The sequence below is a fragment of the Notamacropus eugenii genome, chromosome 5, assembly GCF_028372415.1.
Source record: "Notamacropus eugenii isolate mMacEug1 chromosome 5, mMacEug1.pri_v2, whole genome shotgun sequence".
In the NCBI taxonomy this organism is placed as follows: domain Eukaryota; kingdom Metazoa; phylum Chordata; class Mammalia; order Diprotodontia; family Macropodidae; genus Notamacropus; species Notamacropus eugenii.
This window is the reverse complement of record NC_092876.1, coordinates 266,204,442-266,227,099: the sequence shown is the minus strand read 5'-3', so window position 1 is coordinate 266,227,099 and position 22,658 is coordinate 266,204,442. Positions and strand designations below refer to the sequence as shown.

Here is a 22,658-nt window from a genome sequence, read left to right as displayed (position 1 = left end):
CCATGACATCAGAGAAATGACATGACTTGCACTTGACTTTGTTTTGAGTGAGGGAGGGCTGTGCAGGTCACCAGCCTCACTTTCTCCTCCTGAGCCATCTGGATCCAGTGACCAGATATTCTTCAGGTTGACTGGAGATGGCGCAGGATGGAATGGGAGACCTTGGCCTTTCCTCCTGTGAATGGAGGAAATACTGATGAAGTCATGGATCTTGGAAATATTAAAAAGATTGAAGTCTCAAGTATATGTTTTCATTAAAGAGCAGCTTTTTTTAAACTTACATTTGCATCTACTTGACACATTTATGAACCTTTTATTCGTGTGTGGTATTTCTTACACACTGCTCTTAGATTAACTGTAAGTCTTGGGCAGATTTAATCAGTATCATGAAAGCAGAAATAAAAGTGAAAAGTTGACTTGCTGTGTGTCATTGGGAGGTATTTGTGTTGATGATGGAGGGAGCATTAGAATTCAGGATATAACAGAAGAAAATCATAAAAAGATATTATGCCATCAAATAACCTTTGTTTTTGGAAGACCTGCTATGAACAGAGCAGTATGTTAGTCACTCTGAAGTGATAAATATAGTTTTGTGAGTTCCCTTCAAGGAACTTGCAACCTAGTTGGTGAGATAAGCATAAACATGAAATACTAAATGACAATAAAAACAATGGTATAAGTAGTGTCACAGATCAGTAAATAAAAAAAGAGATCTGCCTCTTGAGACAGATAAAGATGTAGTCCAGACACTATCTTTACCAACAGGCTTATAAAGACTACATTGTTTGCCAGTAGACCATTCTTTAAAATGACTTAAACATTTGCTTTTAAAAACTATTTCATTTTCATATTTGTGTTTAAATGCTGTGCGCATAAGTACAAGTGTGCTTACCAGAATGTCTTGTATTTTTTTAGTTGACTTTGTTTTAAGAGATCCTAGGGAAAAGGAGGAAGACAAAAAGAAAGACGAGCTTCCACCTCATCGTTTAGAGTAAGAAAAAATGTTTCACATAGATTATATAGAATGTGATGCATGTGGACATCTATATGTTTATATATCAAGGGTATTTCTCTTAATGCATTGTTCGTGTATATCTCTTACCCATATAAGGTTATGTGAAGCGTATAGAGGAAATAGGGTTTGAATATATGTTCATCTACATTTATAAGAAACATATTAGGATTGTGGGAGTAACCTTTATTGTATTACTTTGTCCAATTCCTTCATTTTACAGATAAGAAAACTGAGACCCAGAAAGTCAAAGTGACTTGCTCATGGTTACATAGGTAACAACTGAGAAATGGAATTCAAACACAGCTGTCTGGACTTCTGCACTCTTTCCACTGTATTACTTTGCCTTTCAGATAAATCAGTTGTTATGAACTTTGACTCATTCCTTAATAAAAATAACTAACCTTTAGTAATGCATTTTTCAAATAGCATTCATAATTGGAACCAGGTTCATTTTCTTAAGTAACTAGCTCAAGATCTACATTTATATTTAGTTAATTTTCTTTCATAAAAAATATACTCTGAATTGTTTTCCATGATTAAAAAAATGCCAGAGTGAGGTTAGGGAAGGCATATTTGAAGAACATCTAAAAAGATGATGGGATCCAGATGTGCAATTTGATTGGCATCAATAAGAATCAGTAGTGATACTGAGCCAAAGCTAAATGTCTTTTGAAAAATCTATTAGTGACAGAGTAAAGGGATAAAATGAGTTTTCAAGTTAGGTATAAGGAAAGAATAAAGAGGAACAGGGGGCCCTTAGAACAGAGGGAATTATGATTTAGATCTGTGGTCTTCAAATTATTTTGATTGAGAAACAATATCAGTAATTTTTTAAACTAGTGAACACGCTTGTAGAGGTGGGAGAAATTACATCTGTGCAGCTGCTGCTGCTACTCTGGGTGTCCACATCAGTTGGGTTATACTGTTTTAAAGAATGATACTCTGGATTAGAAGGGGGAGGGGAGATTGCGAGTTTCCAGAAGAATGTTAGGCTGTGGTAGTTGAAGAATAAGTGGATATAAACCCCATGGTTAGCTACCCAGGTGAGGTGAGACATAACCCATCTTCCCATCCTCCTATTGTTTAATCAAATACATCTTGGGGTCAAGCCACAGTCACTTTGATGGTCATGCCATAATCCCCAAGGACTTCTGCTTGAAGACCACTGATTTAGATTATAGGAACTGAATGATGAAGGAATGGATTTTCAAATAAGAATGACAAAGTTAGGATATGTTAATACAAAAACTTTATACATGTTCATGGAGAAAAAAGTTTCAAGGAATTTTCAAAGACAGGATAGAATGTACCTATGAAAAATAAGAATAAAAGAAATAATTTTCACTGTATTCTGAAATGAATAGGAAATCTGAGACAATGTCTATGGAGTAACATAGATGATTGACCTTTTGTGTTAGATTTCTGTAATTCATTATGGTATTGAGTCAAAGAATTGAAAATTTGTAGAAAAATATTAGTTTATGTTTAAAGACTTTGATCTAATTACATAAATACAAATTACATAGTTTTAATTACAAATATATAATTTTAAATGAATTATCAAGATGCTTGCTCCTTTTCCAGGTGCTATACTAATAGAGATAGAGATGGTCTTAGAGTTTATACTCTAACGCATGAAGCCCATCAGCCTAGACTTGAGCCATGTCTCATCAGCTGTGACTGCTTCTCTGAATTTTACTGATGGATACCATCTCTCCATTTTCTTTCATTTATAGACACTAGATCTTAACAATATACCTGGCCTCCTGTGAAATTAGAGATGAGATACTGCTCTTGACACCAAAACTTAAATGGACAGGTTCCAAGGGAGTAATATTGATTCTTGTAAACAAAGATGCAATGATTTAATCAGGGAACCTTCTTGCCACCCCTTTGATTAGTTTCTACTAGAGTACACATCATGGAGCATGCCCAGAGCTGAACCTATTACATGTCACGTATACTATTCTTGGAGCTGGGCTCCTTCAGTGACATATTTATAATGGCCATTTGCAGTGGGCTATGTGTGCTGGAAAGACTCAGCACTTTGGAATGACACATCAATCCCTTGCCCTACCATGGTGGTTCATTCTGAAAGGAGGAAGAGAAAGAGAGTCAGAGGATTGAGTCAATCCTTTTAAGGTCTTCTGAACTCCTGCCTCAGTGACTAATCCCCCTAGTTGTAGCCCCCACCTCCTGCTACCATCATGGGAGTCTAGGAGATTGCTGTGAATGCACCTGCCATGTAGAAGCAAAAACATTTCCCCGAATTGCAAGCTTATGGGTTTCAGGTTTATACTGTAGATGGTCTTCTCAAGCTGCTCAGTATTTATCTATAACATCACAGAATCTCAGAATTAGAAGGTAGCTTAGAGGCCATCCATCTAGTCCAATCAACACGCCCGACCAAGAATTCCCTCTACAGTGTCCCCAGGAAGTAGCCACCTAGCCTTCATGTGAAGGTATTCCTTCACATTAATAGCCCATTACCTCCTGAAACACTCTGTTCTAGTATTAGATAGTTCTGTTAGGAAATTTATCCTTCCATTGAATTAAAATCCATCGATTACTCCTAGTTATTTACGTAAGTGCCAAATAAGTCTGATTCCTCTCCCACATGAGAGTCTTCAGATACTTGAAGACAGTCATCACCCTAATTCTTCTTTTCTGTAGATGGGATCTGACCAGTTCAGAGTATAGAAAGGGCAGTTAAAAGTGTAATAGTCAGAAGAAGTTCACTAGCCCTGAACAGTCCCCCCTCACTCCCCCCCCCCCCCCAAGTTGATGTTGATAGAGACAGCTATCCCAGTTTGGTTTATTTTAAGCTGTGGAACCACCATTTATTCCCTTGCCACACTTCTCACTATGCCTGCACATTTCTCTTTTCTTTTGGACATAGTGTTTTAACAGCCAGTTGTTGCACGTTTTGTTTTAGATGTGAGGCTTTTTCCTTGTTCATGCAGTCTTGTTTTCACAATGGACTCTCTTGCATGCAAAGAGTATGGTCTTCTCCAGGTGACTGCTACCCTGCTTTTCCCAAGTGATAACCCTCTTCACTACATTGCAGAGTATGGCCGCCATATATATGTTATGATCATGGCCAACATGTAGGTGTCCTCATATTCATTTAAAAATTATAAAAAATTCAGTAATATATTTTATGTTTTTATCATAAAAGGAAAACATCACATTTGATCTTCCCAGAATTTCTGCTTATTGAGATCCTACCCATCCTTTAAGCCCCAACTCAGATGCAAATTCTTTAATTAATCCTTTAGTGGTATATTCTAGCTAGAAATGGTATTACCACCTCAACACTTTGTACTTCTCTTGTGAATTTGTGCTCTACTTCTATATTATAGCTATTTGTGTACCTTTATTTTTTTCCTAATAAATGTTAACCTCCTGGAAGGCATTGTTGTATTTTATTTTTCTTTATATCTCCTTCAACTCCTACCTGGTGTTGTGCACATGGTAGGTGTTTACTATATGTTTAAATTGAATTGTATTTAAAATGTTATAAAGCCATTATTACTGAGAACGCTGAATTTTTTCAAAAATTTTTTTTTTTTGATTTGGAATTGTTTTCTCCTTGCCTCTAGAATGGAAATTCTGCCAAAACCTTGGAGGAAATCTTTTTTTGCAGCTTGCAGTTTTATTAGAGATAATTTAAATGCGATGAACCCTACAATGTTTGCTGTTCTAGATCTATGGCAGACTTCTTTTAAGTAAGTAATCCTACTTTTATTACCATTGTCAAAAAATGCTCTGAGGAAAGTAAGAGTGATCATCTTTTTGTTAAAATTAGTCTATTGTAAATTACTCAAGGGCAAAGATTTTGTATCATTTTTTAGTTTTACTTTTTATTCCTTGCATCTAGCACAGTATTTGGCACAGAAAAGCTTAATAAATATTTCTTTAAATTTAAAAACTTGATCACCATGTGCACTAATTGATTGTCTTAGAAGGTAAAATAGCATTTCTATGTAACAGTACTGTATCACAAGATGCCTTGTAAGTATGACTGTACCACTTATTTTTTACGAAAAGAATATTTACAGAGAAAATCTAGCAAGAACAGAAGAAAACATATCTTTTTGAGCTGGGACATCTTTCCCTATACCACCTTGGTCCCTGGGGAGAGTAGGGTAAAGTTTAAATTATTGCCACAAACTACTGATTTCATGAAGTTCACTTCCAAATGTGGCATGGCCCCTGAACGAGTTGTTCCCTCATTGGTAGGACCTGGCATTAGCTGGATGAAACAGGTTGCTCCTTACAGGGCATAGCTGCAAACTCTAGCATGTACTCCTGTTGCTGGACCTCTGCTCTTTCAAACTTCTTAACTCTCATAAGGCCCTTCAGAAGACACAGGAACATAGGACAGAGGGCCAGCTAAGGTGGCTCAGTTGATAGAGCACCAGTGCTGAAGGTAGGAGTACCAGAATTCAAATGTGGCCTCAAACCCTTACTAGCTGTGTGAGCCTGGGCAAGTCACTTAGCTCTGATTGCCTCAAAAAAAAAAAAAATACCTAGGCAGAAGCCAGCCCCATCCCAGACGCAAGCTTGTCCAGGGAGCCATGTACTTCCTTGTCTGAAGGCCCACAGCAGTTTGGTCCGCCTTGCTGGAGCACAGCCAGGGAGAAAAGACAAGAACTGATTTGTCTAGTTAATGCCTTTTGTGTCCATGCTTGGTCCTGTCTCAGCAGCCATTTGAAAAACTTCACAAGTAAGTGAAGAAGAAACAGTCATAGATGCTTTGCAGATGTTTTGCAGTCCATGTAAGGGATTAATTACGTCAGATAATGATAAACCTCCTTCCTTTTCACTTTTTTCTATTATTCTTTTTCAGTTTCTTGACTTTCTGTTCTTCCATTTGAATTCCATTATTCTTTTTTCTAGCTCTATAAAATATTCTTTGGGAGTTTGATTGGTAAAAGCACTGAATAAATAAACTAGTTAACTGTCATTTTTATTATATTGGCTTGACCTACCCAGGAGCAATGAATGTTTCTCCAGTTTTTTAGGTCTGTATTTCTGCAGAGAGTATTTTACAGCTGTATTCATAGAATCCCTCAGTGAATCTTGATAGATACGTTCCAGGAGATTTTATTGCTTCCACAGTTATTTTAAATGGAATTTTTCTTTCTAGATCTTTTACTAGGTTTTGTTGATTAATTGTAAGAATGCTGATGATTTTCTTGGATTTCTTTTATGTCCTACAACTCTGCTGAAGTTAATAATTTCACTTAATTTTAGTTAACTGTCTGAAAAGTACACCATCAATATTCCCTCAACTTCTTTTCTTTGTCTTATTGCCTATATCTAACATTTACTCCTCGTTAGAAAGTCCTCTAACTTTTCTCCATTACGTATAATGTTTACTCTTGGATATAAACAAATATTATTCACTGTATTAAGGAAAGATTTACTTATTCCTATAATTGCTAGTTTTTAATTGAAATTGGTTGTTGAATTTTGTCGAGGTCTTTTCAGCATTTATTAACATAATCAGATATTTTTATTATTTACATAATTAAATGATTTATTTTATTTATAGTTCTTCTTGTGTTAAATCAATCCAGAATTCTTGTTTTAATTCAAACCTAGCAATGGCATAGAATCTCAGATGTTGTTGTACACTATGATATTTCATTTAAAGTGTTTGCATGTATATTCGTTAAGAATGCTGGTCTCTCTACCCCACTCCCTTTCCTGCTTTGTCTCTCTTTTAAGTGTCAAGCCCTAATTTGTATTCTTAGAGACCAGAAAGCTACCTTCTTATTGTTACAAATAATTTGTGATGTATTGGAATGAATAATTCTTTGACCAGAACTCCATCTGGTCCTAGAGTTTTATTTTTTCCTTTGGGAATTCATTTATGGTTTTTTGACTTCTTTTTCTGATATTGGATTATTTAAAGTCTAGTTCCTTTTTTGTTAATCTGTTTGGTTTATATGTTTCACAAGTATTCATCTATTTCTTCTCAATGTTCAGTTTCATTAGCATATAATTAAGCAAAATAATTTCTGATAATTTCCTTTATTTCATCTTTAGTTGTTATGTGTTCTCCTTTCTTATTGCTCATATGAATAATTTAGTTTCCTTTATCTTTAGGAGGGCGTTATATCAGAGCATGCTATGTATGCTCATAAGCACTAGGCTTTCATTGGCACAGATTTTTGTAGGGAAGCACATGTAGCTCTGTGGCCCCTTCAGGGAACCAGATGGCCCCACAAGAGTAGGGAACCATGTAGCCATAGAGAAGGCAGTAGACAGAGTTAGTAGTGGAATTGTAGAAAGTTCCTGTGCTAACCTGGTTGCTGTAGGTTATGTGAGCTGGCAGTATCAGAAGAGTACCTGATCAAACACAGGAATGCTTAGACTAAGATTTCTAAGTACAAAAGAGTTCTTGTACAATGAAGATTTTTCTGGATAAATAGGAGGATTCTTGGACAAAACAGAACCTGAACCAAAGACCCTTGATGGAAAAGAGCAAACCTGACCTTGCCATGCATTGATACTGTGCACTAGGACTCAACAAATTATAAAAAACAGATTCTAAAATTTCAAAAGAGCTGTGTATGGAGTAGCTATAGACAGTGTTTTGATTTTCTTACTCTGTGTGTGGTATCCTGGTTAAAATTGTTAATGTTCCATTTAAATATTCCATAAATGTTCCATTTAAAATTTCCTGTGCTTACAGCATTTACTTGAGTTCGAGCCCCTCTCATCTGTCGCCTAAATTATTGTAACCTTACCATTGGTCTCTGAGTCTTTCATCTCTCCAATCCATCCTCCATGCAGCTGTCACATTGATGTTCCTAAAACATAGATCTGGTTATAATACTCCTCAACAGAAATCTTCAGTGACTCCCAATTGACTTTAGAATAAGAAAAATGCAGTCTGGCATTTATAGCTTTGTAGCCTCCCACCTACTTTCTGAAAATTTCCTGTGACTTCTCTCACCCTTCATGTCCTCTGTGTCCTGGTCAAACTGGTGTGCTAACCCTTCACCATAAGTGACTTCTTATTTCCTATTTCTGTGTTTTTGAGTAAATGGCTCCTCATGTGTAGAATGCACTCATTTCTCACCTCTGCCTTTTAGAATTCTCTGCTTCTTTCAGCACAAGTGACAACTTGTAGAGATTTTAATCAGTGTTTGCTTCCTCTGGATTACTTTGCATTATTTTGTACAGTATATATTTGCTTATTTGCATATGTGTTATATCATCCCAATCAAATATAATATCCTTGAGTCTGGATTTATGTTGTTTTTGCCTTTTTCCTTTATAGCAAGTGCTTAGCTTAATATATTTTTGTCAAATTGAATAGAATTGACATGAAGATATTGTGGAAATGTAGGAGCACAAAACTATATTTTTTGTTTAGCATTAAAAAAATTTTTAAAGTATAAATTCATTTATTTTTAGTTTTCTACATTCACTTCCATAACATTTTGAGTTCCAAATTTTCTTCCTCTTTCTCCCCTCTCCCTACCCCAAGATGGCATGCAATATGATATAGACTCTACACATACATTCATATGAAACATATTTTCACATTAGTCATGTTGTAAAGAAGAATTAGAACCAATGAGAGAAACCACAAAAAAGAAGAAACAAAAAAAGAGTGAGAGAAAACAAATAGTATGCTCCGATTTGCATTTAGACTCCGTAGTTCTTTCTCTGGATGTGGATAGTGTTTTCCATCATGAGTCTTTCGGAGTGGTCTTAGATCCTTGCATTGATAAGAAGAGGTAAGTCTATCAAAGTTAGTCATTGCACCATGTTGTTACTGTATACAGCGTTCTCCTGGTTCTGCTCACTTCTCTCAGCATCAGTTCATGTAAGTCTTTCCAGGTTTTTCTGAGGTCTGCCTGCTCATCATTTCTTATGGAACAGTAGTAGTACTCTATTACATTCATATACCACAACTTGTTCAGTCATTCCCCAAGTGATGGGCATCCCCTCAATTTCCAATTCTTGGTCACCACAAAAAGAACTGCTATAAATATTTTTAGTGCAGAACTTTAGCAATAAACCTGGGGTAATGCCCTTTAATACTCATCACTCTGGTGGTGTACAGTCCTGGACAGAGGTGTAAAAGTTAGATATCCACTGGGAGAGTCTAGATTTTAATATAGGTAGGTCTTCTATTTTAATTAAGGCCTTTTTCCATGTCATCTTGGTGGTTGATTTGATGATGTAACCCTCCTTTCTCTTGAGATGAGGTTCTAGTCTTTGGATGGTACCAGTGGAGCTTTTGTATTCTCTGTCTTCTTATTAGAAAAAGACTGAAAACCTGTGAGAAAGCACCACTCATAAATCTTATACTCTTACAATCTTGAACTCTCTAAATTTTGGCAGAGTGATGAATACCTCCTGGAGTTTACACAAAAACTGATAAAAAGACATGATTAAGAATGTAATCTTATTGGCTAAACTTGAGAATATGCCCCCTAAGAATATTATGTTAACAAAGGAGAATAATCAACAAATACAAGATAAAGTTATAGCTATGACTGCTCATTAGTATCTATTTTTATTCCTTGCAGAAAATTACGTTTAATTGATGTAGAAGAATTTCATAATCGCCAGGAGGCAATGGAGTTGTCACTCTTCCAGAACATCGTCATGAAACACATGGAATCTGCCAAAGAGACACTACTTAAAATGTATGAATGAATATGTACACTTCCTATTGGACAAGGAATAACTTATATTTGTTAGTTCTGTTTAAAAGAAAAAAATTGTTCTGTAAGGGTACTATATTTTATTCAGATGATAGTTTAGAACATAATTTGTTTAAAAAATTCAAATCAGTTCTGCTCAGAATGTGGGAGATAGCATGGCTTTAAGAAGAAAAAAACCTTTGTAGCAATTTGTTAATGTGGATGCCTGTAGGGAGTTTGCTTTATTTAAAATAAAAATTAAGAATTTTTAACCCCAAACCACATTCCAAAATAGCAGCAAGAAAATAATGTACTAGAAACGAACAGTGGTAGGAAGATTGTGGATGCTCTTACTGGGGAGGGACAACACTGCAAATTTGCTGCTGGGTAGGTCACCCCATATTAGAGGAGTTTTGCATTTTAACTAATACTTCTTGCTAACAATGTGTAAGGTTTGGTTGTTTCTATGTTATCAAAGGACTAAAGTGTTGTCAGCACTCTGGAAATTCAGTGTCCCAGTTACTTCATCATAGTTATGGCTCTGATTCTAACTATCCAGATGTTTCCCTGCTACTGTGACTGTATAGAAATTGAATTGGATGGTTAAAATAGTTGTGGTCTGGTTGTCGTCCTCTGTCTCTACCCCTATTCTATTAATAGTAGTTCCTTGGGATGAGATAGGTGCCAAGAATTCAGAGAAGCTATGGATCCTCAATCAATAAAAACTTACTGGGCACTTACTGTATACAAGTCACTGGGCTATTGCTGTTTGCAGATAGAGTGGAGGAAAAGCAACAGAGGAAACAGAACCTGTCCTTATGAAATTTCCAGTTCAGCTGAGATGAGATTAAAAAGAACATTAGCTCCTCTTCCGAATGGTTCCACATCTAAAAAGTTGCTGTTGCTGATCATGATTGTTTTCAAACACGAAAATAAACTCAATTCTCCCTGGTAGGTGAGATTAAAAACTGAGAGGTTCAGTTTGTGAATCATAAATTGTGTCACCAATGGTGATGAAGGACATATACCACCAAGTATCACCTTACCTGTTTTTCAACAACTGCTTGTAAATTATCTTCCAAGAATATTAAATAAGAGACTGTCTTTTTCTGTAGAATGGTAGGCCTTTGTTTATTTTTTCTACGCAGGAAGCATTCATGCATGGCTTGAAAGAACAGGTTTTTGTTGTTGTTGTTGTTTCAAATTATAATTTTGTGAAAGTAAGGAAAAAGAAGAATTATTTTGTTTATAGACAGAAAGTCAGATAGGAAACAATTTCCACCTTTAAAATACATATAAACTTATTATAAGGGAGTTACATGTATCTCTAGTGAGGACAGAACATGAAAAAATATTCCTAAATTCTTGCTGAAGGATCTGATCTAAGGACGTAGGTACGAATGTGAATATTGGACAGTGGTATGAGTAGTCGAAGAAGGCTCTAGAATACATTACCAAAAGCCTTTCAAAATAATTTTGATAGCCCTTATTTGTAGTCCTGCCTGGAAACAGAATAAATTTGGTGACATCCAACAGCTCTCCTAATCCCAATTTATTCTAGAGTCAGTTTATATGTAATTGAAAAAATCTTAAAGCATGTGTCCAGTAAAGATTAAGTTTCAGCTCATACACACAGCAGAAAAGAACAATTAGCAAAATATTGACTAAGCCTCTTTTTAACATTTATTTTTTGTTGATGGCGTTAGTTCAGTTGTGTCCAGCTGTGTGCGAGTGCATTTGGATTGTTCTCTGCCCTGTTCAGTCATAGTTTGGGCCCTGATTGCTTCAGAGAGAATACAAACATCAACAGTTTCTGTTTTGGCCAGAAACCCTGAGGGTCTTCTCCTCCCACATTAATTTTTTTTTCTTTGACTAGGTAAAGAGGTCATCCTCTGCCTCATTTCATACCTAGCCTTGATCACTGAAAGGGCATTGCCTCAGTCGAACTGACACCTGTTAAAGACTTTAGCTTATAAAGGTCAAAATCTCCCCCTGCATCAGGGCTATCTCCAGTCATTCTGATCTGTATCTTAGCACTGGACTCAGATGGCTCTGGAGGAGAGAGTGAGGTGAGTTTGCACAGCCCCCCCTCACTTAAACCCAATTCATTTGCTTGTCTCCGTCCTCTTCAGGAACAAAGGACAAACAACAACTGAAGTGGTTTACCACTTCCTTCTCCAACTCATTTTACAGATGAGGAAACTGAGGCAAATAGGGTTAAATGACCTACCCAAGGTTGTAAGCTAGTAAGTGCCTGATGCCAGATTTGAACTGAGGAAGATGAGTCTGCCTGACTCTAGGCCTAGTTCTCTACCCACTGCACCACCTAACAGCCCTATTTATTTTTTTAAAGATTTACTTAAAGTAAGATACCCTAACTTTGTTAATGTCTTTTACATATATAAATAAATATTTGACTTTCTATAATTACGTTTGAATTGTACATACTTTAAGAAGCAGATTCAGAGAAGGAAACCAGGTTCATTTAGCATCTGATTATACTGATATAATACTGATTTTGCAAAATTTTACTTAAGATGAAAAATACTGTACTTTATAATAGAAATATAAACAGAACTATTCTAATTTTTCCATCCTTAAATATTAGCTGAATCTTCATTTTTTGTCTAAACAAATAGTCACCATTTTAATTTTGTTAGGATTTAATTTTGTTAGGTTTAGTTAGTGCTTTTTCCTAAGGCTTTGATATGATAAAGACTAAAAATTCCATGAATTTTTCTAGTACTTTACAGTTGCAAGTGTTTTGCGTTCATTATCCCATTTGATTCTCACAATGACTATAAGACAACTTGTTCAAGCAGCATTCCCCACTCAGTAAATCGTGGAGCCAGAACTTGTACCCAGGTCTAGTTTCAGGGTGTGTTTGTTTTTTTTCACTTTCTTTTTTTAAAAAATTATTTATTTATTTTATTCTGAATTTAAGAAATAAAGCCAGCATTTCCATAACATAGAATAGAAAAAAAGATGATTGTACAGGAAACTGCAGATCTGCTGTGTACAACTTGCTTTTCCTTTGAAACATGTAATGAAGTTATCATATCCTTTTTCCCCCTTTTTCTTTCCTCCCCCACCTTAGAGAACAGCTATCATTAAACACAAGTATATATTGTATGTGTGTGTGTGTGTGTATGTAAAATCTTTTTATAAATCCTTCTGTTTATCAGTTATTTCCCTGGATGCAGGTAGTGTCTCTATATGTCATTTATAATTAATTTGGGTATTTATAATAGTCAAAATGACTTCGTCACTTAAAGTTCTTCTTAAAACAATACTGCTATTACTGTATACAACATTTTCATGGTTCTGCCCGTTTTGCTTTTCATTATTTCATGCAGGTCTATCCATGTTTTTTGAAGATCATCAAGCTCGTCATTTCTTATAGTACAGCAGTATTCCATCAGAATCATACACTACAACTTGCTCAGCCATTCTCCAGTTGATGGGCATCCCTGCAGTTTCTAGTTCTTTGCCACCACAAAGAGAGCTGCTATAAATATTTTAGAACATATAGATTCTTTTCCTTTTTTCTAGTCATCTTGAGGACCCAGCTAGCTGGGTAAATCAGCTCCTCTTTTCTTGTCTGTCTCCTTTTCCCCTTCCTTCCCCTCTCCAAAGGAAGGTAAATTTGGATGGCCACAAGATGCCCAGTTAACTTGGGTTTTACTGGCTAGATTCTTTTCTTTGCCTTGCCCTGCCTTGCCTTACCTTACCTTCCCCTTCCCGAAACCTTAAACCTACTCAACCCTGAAGCTCATAGTTGACAACACTAGGCCCCTGCCTAAGGGCTCTCTTCTGGACCCTCCTGGCTTCAGAGAGATTATCAATAGTAACTGTTGCTATTTCCCTTCCAGCCTGTTGTCTTTTTTTTCTTTGCCTCATTAAAGGGGCCATGCCGTGGCTACTTCTTAAACAGGCCTATTCACTGAATGGGTGTTACCTCACCCTAAGAGAGTGCCTGAATAAATCTTGGCCTAAAGGGGCCAAGGTGTCCCAGTACATCCTGGGTCATCTCCAGTCATCCTGATGAATATCTGGTCACTGGATTCAGATGGCTCTGGAGGAGAAGTGAAGGCTGGTGATCTGCACAGCCCTCCCTCACTCAAAACAAAGCCAAGTGCAAGTCATGTCATCATTTCTCTGATACCATGGTCTTCTTTGAAAACGAAGGACAAACACAACAACGATCTGTGAGTCATCTTGGGAAACAGACTTAGTAGTAGTATTGCTGGGTCAAAGGGTATAGGCAGTTTTATAACTCTTTAGATGTAATTCCAGATTGCTCTCCAAAATAGTTGGGTCAGTTCATAGTTCTACAAGCAGTGAGTTAGTGTCCCCATTTTTCCACATTTGTCACGTTCCCCTTCAATCATTTTAGTTAATCTGATAGATGTTAAATGATATAACCAGGCTGTTTTAATTTGCATTTCTCTAATAATGATTTAGAACATTTTTACATGACTGTAAATTATTTTGATTTCTTCATTGGAAAACTGTTTATATCCTTTGACCATTTATCTATTGGAGAATGACTCGTATTTTTATAGATTTTGACAAAGTTCTTTATATATTTGAGATATGGCATCTTTATCTGAGCATCTGTCTATAAATCTTTTCCCCCAGTTTTCTGTTTTTCTTCTGATCTTGGCTACTTTGTTTTACTTGTACGAAGCCTTTTTAATTTAATGTAATTGAAATGATCCATTTTCTACCTCACATTGCTTTCTACCTCTTGTTTATCATAAATTGTTCACCTATCCATAAGTCTGCTAGGAATATTCCATATTCTTAAAATTTTCTTGTAATCTCTCTCTTTATATATAGGTCATGAATCCATTTTCATCTTATAAATGGTGTAAGATATTGGTCTATGCTCAATCTGCCAGACTGCTTTCAAGTTTCCCAACAAATTTTTTACCAAATAATGAATTCTTATCCCCAAACTTAAGTCTTTATACTTGCCAAATACAAGGTTGCTATATTTATTTGCTGCTGTAAATTGTGTCTGCTCTGTTCCACTGATCTTTCTATTTCTTTGTCAGTACCAAAGAGTTTTGATAATTATTGCCCTGTAGTATAGTTTAAAATCTGGTACTGGTAAACCTCCTTCCTTTACATTTTTTTTATTAGTTCTTTTGATATTTTTGACTTTTTGTTCTTTCAAATGAATTTTGTTATATTTTTTAATTTCAGTAAAATAATTTTTGGTAATTTAATTGGGATTCCATTTAATATATAAATTAGTTAAAATTATCATTAGTTATATTGTTCCTGCCTGCCCACAAAAAAATGAATATTTCTCCAATTATTTAAATCTGATTTTATTTGTATAAAATATTTTTTATCATTTTGTCCAAATAGTTCCTGGGTTGTTTTGGCAGGTGTACTTCCAGGTATTTTATGCTGTCTAGAATTATTTTAAATCTCCTACTATGTCTTTCTGCAGAATTTTTTTTATGATATGTAGGAATGCTGATGAATTATGTAGATTGACTTTATATCCTTCTGCTTTGCTAAAATTATTAATTGTTTCAACTAACTTTTTAGTTGACTCTTTCGAATTTTCCAAGTATATCATCACATTCTGATTCCTTTCATTTCTTTCTCTCTTCTGATTGCTATTGCTAGGATTTCCACAGGATTTGCAATATTGAATGATACTGGTGACAGTGGGCTTCCTTGTTTCACACACCTGATGCTACTGTGCTATCCTTCTAGCTTATTCCCATTACAAATATACTTGCTGATGGTTTTAGGTAAATAGTTTTCAGTAATTAAAGGAAAAATCCATTTATCAAGCATTTTTTAACACAAATGAGTGTCGTACTTTATGAAAAACTTTTTTTTGCATCTATTGAATTAATAATGATTTAAAAAATTTTTATTATTGATATAATCAATTATGTTAGTAGTTTTCCTTATGTTAAACCTTCCCTGCATTCCCGATATAGATCCCATTTGGTCATAACGTATGATCTTTGGGATTGTTGTAACCTTTTAGCTAGTATTTTATTTAGGATTTTTGTATCCATATTCATCATCAATGAGATTGTTTCTTTTCTTTTCTTTTTTTTTTTTTTTTGCTGTTTTTACTTTTCCTGATTTAAGTATCAGCATCCTATTTATTTCATAAAAGGAGTTTGGTAGGATTCCTTCTTTGTCCATTATTTCAAATAATTTATTTAATATTGGAATTAGTTGATCTTTAAATATTTGATAAAATTTACTTGTAAATCTCTCTGATCCTGGGGTTTTTTTCTTAGGAAGTTCCTTTATGGCCTGTTAAATTTATTTTTGTTCCAAAATAGGTCTATTTAGATATTCTGTTTGCTCTTCTGCTAATCTAGGAAATTAATATTTTTGAAAACATCCATCCATTTCACTTAAATTGCTAAATTTATTGGCATATAATTGGACAAAACCATCCCCTATAATTGTTTTAACTTCATCTGTATTAGTGGTATATTCACCCTTTCCATTTTTAATACCAGTGATTTGGTTTTTTTCTCTCTCTCTTTTCAAATCAAATTAACCAAAAGTTTATCTATTTTATTGGTTTTTTTATAAAGTTTTGTATTGATTAATTCAATGGTTTTTTACTTAGTTTTATTAATCTCACCTTTAAGTTTTAGGATTTCCAACTTAGTGTTTTATTGGACATTTTTGTTTGTTCTTTTTCTAGTGTTTTTTAATTGCATACCCAATCCATTGCTCTGCTTTTTCTCTATTTTATTCATGTAAGCATTTCATAATATGATCTTCCTTTGATTATTGTTTTTTGCTATATCCCATAGGTTTTGATACGTTGTCTCGTTATTGTCATTCTCTTTAATGAAATTATTGATTGTTTCTATAATTTTGTTTTAGTTCATTCACCCCTATCCTGTCCCCTAGTCCTCTTATCTCTTTAGAAGTTCAGAAAATTTTTATGCTTTTTTAGATGTATATATTGTTCCCTCTTTAACCCAGATCTGATGAGTAAGATTCCAGTACTACTAGCCCTCCACTGCTACCTGCTCCATCAATTCTTTCGCACCCCATTTTTATGAGAGAATTGTTCCTTTTTACCTTTTTCTACACAATTTTGTTTTTTAGAATCGTCCCATCATATACAACTCAGCCCTAACTTTTCTTTCAAACTACCCTAGTAATGATGACCATCTTAAGAATACCGATAACATTTTCACATATAAGATACAAATGGTTTGGCTCTTAATGAATTCCTTATAATTATCTTTAATGTTTTCCTTAAATTTCTTCTGGATTTTTGTATCAGATTTTCTATTGGGTTCTGATCTTTTTGTCACAAATACCTGAAAGTCTGTCAGTTTGTCAAATATCCATTTTATTTCATTAAGGATTAAGCTCAACTTTGCTGGGTAAATTATTATTAGTCATAATTCAGTTCTTTTATTCTTTGAAATATAATGTTCCAAGACCTAAGGTTTTTTAGTGTTGAAGCTGCTAGTTATGAAATCCTTATTGTATCTCCACAGTATTAAAAATTTTTTTTATGATGTTGCTTGCAGTATTTTCTCCTTAACCTGGTAGTTCTGAAATTTTCTTCCTGGGATCTCTTTCAGGTGGAGAATTTTTCTATTTCTACTTTATCCTCTAGAAGAACTTCAGGCAATTTTTCCTAATAATTTCTTGTAATATTGTATCAAGATCCTTTTTTGATCATAACTTTCAGGTAGTTCAGCATTTCTTATATTGTCTCTCCTTGATCTGTTTTCTGGATCGATGTTTTTCTAATGAGATGTTTTAGATTCTCTTCTGGTTTTTCTAGTTTTATTATTTCTTGGTATCTTATAATGTCACTCAATTCCTCTTGCCCAATTTTAGTTTTAAAGGGGTTATTTTCTTCCTTAAGACTTTGGACCACTTTTTCCAGTTAACTTCCTTTTAATAATTTTCTTGGATTGCTTTTATTTTATTTTTTCCTAATTGTTTCCTCAGTCTCTTTTATTTGATTTTTTAAATTCCTTTTTAAGGTCTTTTAAGAACTCTTTTTGGGCTTGTGACCATTGTTTGATTAGTAACTCTTTGTGGTAGTAATGGCTTTTTAAAAAAATGAACCCAGATGTTCTTTTATACCAAAGTAGTTAGCTATAGTTGGGTCCTTTCTCACTTTCTTATTCATTTTTATTTCATTTGTAGCATCATATTATTGTAATCAGGTTTTAATCCCTAGTTTACTCTGAGTGGGGAATGGTTCCTTAGGTCTCAGGTCCTCCTTACCGCTATTTTCTGAACTCTGTACAGGGACCCAACCTCAGGGACTCCTCTTCTCTCCTAGCCACACTGTCCCAGAAGTGCTCTTGCTCCCTGGAGGACCATGCTCACCAGGTTTGTGCTTGCTCTCCTTGTCCACAGCCTCAGCCAGGAATCCCTTGTGGTCAGTTCTTCCAGGCCTGGTGTCCAGAAAGAGCAGGGGGTCTTTCAGCCTTTCACCCCTCAGCCTTCTGACTCTCTCACTGTTCTTTAGATGACAGTTCATGAGTTGAAAGTTCTTAGGGTCTAGTCTGCTTCCCAATGCAGCTGCCCCCAGGGTCTGCTATTTGGTGATTCATAGGAGCAGGTCCAAAGGTGTTTACATTTCACTCTGACCAAACCTCAGTCCCTGGAGGTTCTGTCTTTCCTGAGATCCTCTCAAGCTGTCTTAGGACTACCACTTTACCTCTTTATTTTTTGCTACTCTGCTTTCTTTTTGTGGCAATGTCCTATTTGTTTGTGGAGGAAGTTTGGAGAATCTGGAATTCTCAAACTTACTCCGAAGTCTTCTCAGAATTCAGTTTCGAAGCACTTTCCATACAACATGCTGCTGCCTATCTCATTCCTGGTGGCTTCCCTCCCTCCCTGCTGGCTTGTGCTGGTAGGCATGTTAGCAAAGTCAATGAACACCAGCAAACTGTTCGAGAGTGGCATCTGTAGAATTGTAGTTTCAATAAATTCAAGCATGTAATCTCCTTCCCTTTACCTTATTAACAAAATGTTTTTCTTGTATCTGCCTTCCCCTCACTGCTTTTAGCGGAAAAGTCAGTAGTTCTCTGGTGTGTGTTTGTGTTGTACAGTGGAAGCTTAACTTGAATTCACATTTTACAGTATATTTTCTTATCTCCCTTGGCACTTGAGGTAATTTAAAATAATCGTTTTCATAATTTTCTGGTTTTTTATCATTTTAAAATTATTTTCACAAGATTTTCTTTTGAAAGTTTTTTGATGATAACATTCAACTAACAAATAATTAAGCCCAATTAACAAGGGAATAAAATAAACAAGAGAGCATCTTACAATAGTCTTTTGTCAAAGGCAATAAAATTTATTTGAAATAATCGATCCAGTTAAAATATAAAAATCAAATTTGCTTTTGGTAAATGTTTCTATTGCTAGTTAAATTGAAATGTAGATAGGTTATATTATAGAATTTTTTATTTTATGCATAGTATGTACTATTTCTTCATGATAAACGCTTGTTCTTAGGGTCCACATCTTGAGACCTCATAATGAGGTTCTTCGGATGTTTCAGTAATTTAACTTTTTTGATTGGGTTTCAATACTCATCTGCTTATTGAATCCATTAAACTGATAGTGTTACAGTTAAGATTCAGTATATTTCTTGATACCATGATCTCTGTTACAGTTTAAAGAAAGTCATAGGACGTACATATGTGGTTGATATATATTAAGGATGGAATTTATTTGATTACCTGATAACTCCTTCTACAGGGTGGCAACTTCTCTGCAGGTTCTAGTATTGGAAAGATACCTGGTACTCAATGAATTTAAGCAAGTCTCCTTAGTCAAAGAGCCAATATGTATTAGAGGCAAAACTTGAACCCAGATCTTCTTATCCCATGGCCAGCTTTTTCCTACACTGTTCTGATTCTGCTAAATCATCTTAATACATATAAATATCAAGGAACCAACTCTCGTGGTCTCCTGCTTATACCCCATCTCTCTTATTTTATTAGGTCCAAAAACCACCAGCATTTGGCATGCACTTTATCAAATTCCTAATAATTTTATGCCAAATTGAAGAAACATCTTCATTTTGATTCTCTTTAATCTGTATATCTTGTGAAACCATAAACTACAATATAATACTTATTGCTAACTTTGACTTTAGCTTCAAGTTCTGGTCCTTATTGGGGTTGCCCCTCTTTTATCAGTCCTGTCTTGAAGGCAGGGATGGTCTTTTGCCTCTTTATGTATCTCCAGTGCTCTTAGTACAGTGCTGAGCACAGAGTGGTTAATATTTAATATATGTTTAGTTACTGACCTTCTCTTTTTGGATGCTCCACCATTGTTATATCCTAGTAATTCATTTCATCAAAGCTTTGGACTTGATCCCTAAGATGGTGTTGTGTCATTTCCTCCCAATGGTTTCAACTACTGTGGTTTTTAGCTATACAGATAATAGCATCCTCAGAACCCAGAAAAGAGCCTTACTCAAGTACTTAAGTGCACAAGCTGTTGAATTAAAATCAATTGACAATATAACATTTCTTTTATACTAGTAATAAAGCATGCTATTTCATACACTTGGTAGTACCGATTAATTCATGAGAGGTGAAATTTCCTCAGTAGTGTCACTATGAAGTCTTAGTTTTCCAAAAGGTATGATTGATACGTAACTTACAAGGTGGGATGTTGAAAATTTTAGACATTTTAAGAAATTTCTTTGTTTTTTCAAGATGGTTTCCAGAAGTCCAGAATATTTATTACCAAGGCAATAAAAAAAAGCAGTTACCCACTAGCGGTAGCAGTGCAAAATTGGAAGCTTTCTTCAACTGTGCTGCAACTTTGATGACTATACAGCTGCAGAGCTTAGCCCTGGAATCAATGCAGGACTTTACAGATTTAATTGTACAAAGGCCGGTAAGTAGGTATCACTGATGGTCATACCCTTATACTTAGTTATCCACAGTTTTTCATGAAATAGTACCTAGATTTTGTCTCTGAAAAGGAATTTTGACCTATTTCCCTGACTGGCAAAACTGGTACAGTCAATGCTCATAAATCAACAATAATTGAGCATTATTGTGAAGAAATGATAATGCCAAATGGTAGACTGATTACTTAGGGTCATGGTCTCACGTTTTATTGTAGGAAAACTTGAGGCACAGCTTCAGACTAGCTGGACATCTGCAGAACTTTTCCTTTAATGACTATTTCTGCTGACAAATTGTTAATAAGGAATGGGGTTTCATTCTCTCACAGAGGCAAAGGGGAAGTTCCCATAACATTGAAGGTTGTCCTGTGAGACACGGATCTGTGCAAGACATTTATAACTTTCTCCCTCTTTTTCTTTTATTTTTCACTTTTTTTTCAATCCCTTCCCCTACTTTTTTCCTATTGGCATAAATTTCTTCACCTTCTTCCCTTTCCTAAATTGTTTCACTCACTACCATTCTTGTGCATTTGGGAACTTTTGAATGACTTCCTACAACCTCTTTGAAAATTATGCATCCTTGATTATACCTTCTAGGAGAGAACAAAATCTTTCCAGTTAGAGAAACAGTGCAAATAGCCACTTGATACCGAGCATTAGGATTTAAGAATGAGCTTCTTTTCCTTTAAAATGTTGATTTTATGGGGAAATTTTTTTAATAATTTATTCTTATTTCTACTCCAGCTTTCTGATAATATGAGGAATTGAGCAGTTGGCTATTCTACTGAAAGTAGGACATGATGTTCATAAGTGAACTTATGTAGGTAGTTTCAGATACTTTTCATTCTTCTTAGACTCCTATAATGGTTAGTAAAATAAAATAGATTTATTTTATTATCTATTTTTGCAAAACTGAAAGTATCTAAAATCAAGATGTTAGTTTTATAATAATTATGCTTGTAAATCATTTTTGAACATGTTATTCATTTACACAATATCCTTTCATAGGATATGCTATTTATGGCAAGTGCTTAAGGATTTAAATTTGTACTTTATGGTCTTAATGGTTTGACTTCTTTGTGATTTTGGCACTAAAGCGAACCTATTTTAAACATTGTTTTTAAAGGATTCTGTGCGAGCTTATGAGCATCCAGGTTTCATAACAAGACTGATCCTTGATAATGAAAATATTAAGTTTGAACCTGAATTTAGTGATTATCAAGCAATTTTTCTAAATATTTATGAGGTCATGATTAAGGCCGTCAGTCTTGTACCAAGGGTTGAGACTAAATTGTATGCCAAATGGGTAAGTAATTCATATATTTTGATTTTTACAATCAGTTTAATGCCATGCAGCTTAGTTAGATAACATGACATCATTACTATGGAAGAATGATAGGTATCCTATGCTTTGTAGAATACACGTGGTCTAGAAAAGTTGACTTAAAGTTAACTTTTGTAAAGCAAATCTTGTTTTTCATTAACTTTACTTACAGTGTTACTATTTAATATATGCTATACCAGTCAGAAGCCCAGGCTTGCAGGGTAGAAGCTTGACTAATGGCTTGAAAGTGAAGACTAGAGTACAGAAGAAGGGAAAACTTAAAGATAGGTGGGGCATCATGGTAGGTCTAGGTCCAGGCAAGGTGTGGTGAATGTTTACCAGTCAGAAACCCAGGGACCCAAGGTAGAAGTCTGATTTCTGGGTGGGAGGATGAGACTACAATACAGCCAAATAGCAGTTTTAAAATGAACAATAAATAATGGAAATAGAAGTAGTAAGGTGATAAAAAATTATTCATTTTAAAGAATTTTTAAAATTTTAATGTTTTGAATAAAAAGAAATTGAGCAAAACATGATATATATATATATATATATATATATACATAAACTTGATATATAAACTTTTCAACAAATATTCTAATGGTTCTCATTGATAATGTACAATAAAGAGCTAATCATTTAGAGCCCATTAATCTGGCCCCAAGCTATTTCTCTAGGTATATTTCACGGTCAAACTGGCCTCCTTGTTCTTTCTCAAATATGAGATTCCAT

The 22,658-nt window shown here is 34.9% G+C and overlaps 1 protein-coding gene across 3 annotated transcripts in view; it reads left to right on the top strand.

The window, feature by feature from the left end:
• The window catches only part of DNAH7 (dynein axonemal heavy chain 7), a 282,757-nt gene that overhangs the window by 33,326 nt on the left and 226,773 nt on the right, over positions 1 to 22,658 (top strand). For 2 of the 3 annotated variants that reach the window (XR_011967739.1, XM_072612713.1), the window contains exons 7-11: positions 916 to 991; positions 4,618 to 4,743; positions 9,574 to 9,693; positions 20,406 to 20,589; positions 21,729 to 21,908. Coding sequence is in view for 2 of the 3 variants with exons in the window: in XM_072612713.1 (XP_072468814.1) it covers positions 916 to 991; positions 4,618 to 4,743; positions 9,574 to 9,693; positions 20,406 to 20,589; positions 21,729 to 21,908 (686 nt within the window). In the remaining variant the exon portion in view is untranslated. The other variant, XM_072612714.1, reaches the window with a different exon arrangement.